General features: G+C 34.2%; 1 protein-coding gene across 1 annotated transcript; it reads right to left on the reverse strand.

Annotated features, from left to right (window-relative positions):
* Positions 1–288: 288 nt before the first annotated feature.
* Positions 289–1,029, reverse strand: LOC134840385 (nuclear factor 7, ovary-like). The gene is made up of 2 exons (XM_063856166.1): positions 855–1,029; positions 289–656 (listed from the first exon to the last, which is right to left on the reverse strand). The coding sequence occupies exons 1-2, from the start codon at positions 1,027–1,029 to the stop codon at positions 289–291; spliced, it is 543 nt and encodes a 180-aa protein (XP_063712236.1).
* Between the last annotated feature and the right edge of the window lie 3,175 nt (positions 1,030–4,204).

Consider the following 4,204-nt stretch of genomic DNA (forward strand, 5'->3'; position numbering starts at 1 on the left):
ACCCACCCCGAGCACAAATATTCCGTTACTTTCGTATCGAAAGTCGGAACAATTAGCCAAAAAAATATACGATCTCACAAAATACGTGTGAACAAGGGCCGCTTTTTTGAACAGATTCTAAAGAGAGAACGAGTTAACGAAATAAATTCATGATTTAACACGTCTGGCTAAAATAATTAGTTTTCAAACAAAAGAAAGTCTTATTTTTTCAAGCCAATTACTTCAGTCGACAGTTTTAACTTTTCAGGTATTTTAGACTTTTCTTGTAGACTCTTCAGGCATTTAAGGCTAATTCTGATCGCCAACTTTCCTCAGAGCGTCTTCAACCGCGGTAAACTTTTCATCCAGTTCTTTTTTGGCCTCTCTGTGGAATCTAGCAACCAGGATTCGTTGCTCCTCTAGCGCTTCGTCTAGCACTTCCCGCTTTTTTTTCAGTTCTCTTTCATAAATTGAGGATTGTTGGTAAATATAGCAGATATCTTCAGCCCTCTGCAAATCATTGGAGATAAATGTTTGGATGTATGCGCTCATCTTGCTCAAAGTTTCTGATGTTTCTTTTACAGATCGTGAGTAGGCTTCCAACGATATTCCCACTTGCTCGCGTCGTTTTTTAGCTGCCTCGATGCTGAGGACTCTATGAGGACTGCCTCTATGGTCTGAATTAACGCGTTTTTTTGGAAATTTTACTTGAAAAAATGGAAACCGTGATCTGAAACTTTTAGAAAAAAAGTCTGCGATACTTGTGCATCTTAGAATCAATTGTTCATTGTAAATATTGAAAATGAGTTGTAAATAAGTTGCACTCAACTCGACGTTCTTCTGGAGGTTTGTGTTGATCGGATAAGTCCTCTTACTGTCCAGTGGATGGTAACATTGGGGACACTTTAGAGCGCTGCCTCTATTCTCCTTCAAGATCTTATCCAGACATTCGTGACAGAAAGAGTCGCCGCAATCCAACACCCGCGGTCTATTAAAAGGCTCTCCGCATAAGTAGCACATACAACCGTTTCTTACGTACAGATCAACCATTTTTCTTTCAGGCTGTGAAGATGTGTGTCAAAAATTATATTTTTCTTCAACTAACAAGGCGTTTGGTGGTTAAGTTTTTAAATTTTGGTTATGTGAACATAATTTAATGATCTATCTAAGATGTGTGTCAAAAATTATATTTTTCTTCAACTAACAAGGCGTTTGGTGGTTAAGTTCTTAAATGTTGGTTATGTGAACATAATTTAATGATCTATCTAAGATGTGTGTCAAAAATTATATTTTTCTTCAACTAACAAGGCGTTTGGTGGTTAAGTTTTTAAATTTTGGTTATGTGAACATAATTTAATGATCTATCTAAGATGTGTGTCAAAAATTATATTTTTCTTCAACTAACAAGGCGTTTGGTGGTTAAGTTCTTAAATGTTGGTTATGTGAACATAATTTAATGATCTATCTAAGATGTGTGTCAAAAATTATATTTTTCTTCAACTAACAAGGCGTTTGGTGGTTAAGTTTTTAAATTTTGGTTATGTGAACATAATTTAATGATCTATCTAATAGCTCGTCGAATGATTTAAAAATAGCTATCGCGTAAAATTTGATGAGACTTATAGAATGCTTGGTTGCGTTTGGATAATTAGAGCGAAGTAAAATTCGAATTATTTTGCGCTTGCGTATAAAACTGCTTCGAATAAAACTGCTACCAACCCGTGGACTGCGTTGCACGCTTAAGATTATGTTCTCAAGTCCTATTTTTAGCAATTTTGCTAATAAAAGCGAAATGTTCTTTCAATTGAGTAAGTACACCTCCTATGGTATTCACACAATTCGCCCTTCACACTTTTCGCCCCCTCTTAAATCTGGTGGCACATTTGGCCCCTCAAATTACTGGCATATTTCGCCCCTAAGAAAGCGGCGTTAATTAACTGTGTAATACGTTCGGGGCGAAACGTGCGAGGATGAAATGTGTGAAATTATTAGGTGCGAAATGTGCCACTAGATTTAAGAAGGGGCGAAATGTGTGAGGCGAAACGTGGGACATTCACCTCCTATACAGCCCGCATTTTTTATGTTTTAGAATCAGTTATTTAGGTCCATTGATTTCGTCTTGTTTTTTTTTCGGTCTTGGCGCCGATGTTTTTTGATTGCCATAATGATTAGAATTTAATTCTAGCTCCGTACATTTTTTTCAAACATAACTTTCAAAATTTCAGGCGATTGAAATATTTTAGAAACCGAATGTTTTTTCTAGCTAGGGTTTTTACATCACATTTTTTATCCTTGAGTTGAGGAAGAATATTGCAATCGGGTACTAGACTTCTTTCTTTTTTTGGTTGTTCGATCGGCTGTATTTACCTCATTTTAATTGGTGCTGATAAAATAGCTCATTAGTTTCAGTACATTTTTTTGTTCAGATTTTTTTGAAATTTGATTTTTTCACTAGCGAGCTTGCGAGTGTAATGTATTAGTGCGAACCTTCTTTTTTCGAAATTAGCTCAAAAAAATGTTCATTGAAATATTCATTTATTTTGTCTCTTTTGGCCTCTCTGTGGAATCTTTGTGTTTAAATTATGTTTAACCAGAATTGACGTCGTCAGAGCTAACATTACTAATTGTGTAGCAGCCGTTTGTACTTGTTCTCTCCCCCTAATCGCTGTTGCTATAATGATATAGATTTTTTTCATTAACAATCCTTTTGTATCTGAGAAATTCTGAAAGTTTTTTTTTCATCTGCTTTGTACTTTGAGCGCTTATGAGCTTTTAAAAAAAATAAGTTGCTCTCGATAGTGAAAAATATATTAATCAAAAAACAATTTTTTTTTTAAATATATTTTTCGCTATCGAGTGCAAATATCTAGTAATTGGGAACTAAACTTTTGTAATCGAGAACTAGACGCTTGTAATCGGGAACTTAAGCTATTGAGAACTAGTGACTTGTAATCGGGAACTAGACTTTTTTCCCTTTAACAAATTTTGTTACAAGAATTTGAACTTGTCTTTTTTCTTGAATTTTTTCAACTTCCAAGTTTCTTCCCATAAGCCTAATTTTCATGTTTGATAAAAACAGGTATTATGAAAATGTGTTATGAAAAGACAGGTATTATGATTTGATTTCATATCTATTATATAATTAAATGCTGGCTTCACAATCGCGCCATGTTTGAGCTTTCTCAATGTATTTTTTTTGCATAATTAACAAAAAAATTTTTTTCACATTTGAGCTATGTCGTATATTGCAATGGTTGAGATTTTTTTTCCATTTTCCTGTAGAAGATCTCAATCCTTCCGTTGGAAACTGTGGGGGTACTCTTAGATAAAAAGAACTTAGACACAAATTTTTGAATTACAATTATTGAAGTTCTAGTGTCTACAATGAGGCTCTACCAGTGTACTCCCAAGAGTTGTAAGCTTTTCCTCCAAATATGTCAATTAAGTTTGAAGTTTCTCATATTTTGAATTTCCCAACGCTGTAGTTGGGTACTTTAAGAGTACTCTCGGGAGTAGCAAATCTAGCGACTAAATGAAACTGCTCAATTGCTTTCAGTTTCCGAGATGTGACAATCCTTAGTTCATTTTGAATTTTTTCAATATATAACTTCAAAATTTAAGTTTTTTTTTCAGAATTTGAATTCAAAAAACTTGAATATAAAAACTTTTGCAAAGTTTGATATTACCAACCCTGTAATTGAGTGCTGTAATTAACACAATCGTAGTGTGTTACTAACAAATCCTGAGGTCCTGCGCGAGGAGATGGGTTTGTGTTTTGTTCGGAAAAAAATTAGAAAAGGATGTGTTGAAATATTAATATTTTTAAAATAGACATGTGTATGATAATCCTGAGTATGGGTTATAAAAAGTGATATATCCAATTGTGTTTTTGGTATATCTGTCGTGTTTATATATGACTTCAGTCGTTATAAATAGGGGAGGTAATGATTGAGCTGTTATATTTGGTGGACTTAGGGGAAATGGTTGTTGAACAATATTATTAAGTCTGACTGTGATTTCAAATTTTAATTGGAGACTACTTTGTTGAAGTATTTGAATATTGTGTTCTTGAATATCTTTGTGAATATCTTGCCTATACTGTAATCTATTTAGTGCCCACTTGTGGAGTCGGCTAATTTCTGGATGTTGTCCAAATAGTGGGGGAGATGCTACGAAAGTGTTCCAATCTAACCGTAGAGGGGTATTTGTCGATGAATGTTCTTGG

Source organism: Symsagittifera roscoffensis, chromosome 1, assembly GCF_963678635.1.
Source record: "Symsagittifera roscoffensis chromosome 1, txSymRosc1.1, whole genome shotgun sequence".
In the NCBI taxonomy this organism is placed as follows: Eukaryota; Metazoa; Xenacoelomorpha; order Acoela; family Convolutidae; genus Symsagittifera; species Symsagittifera roscoffensis.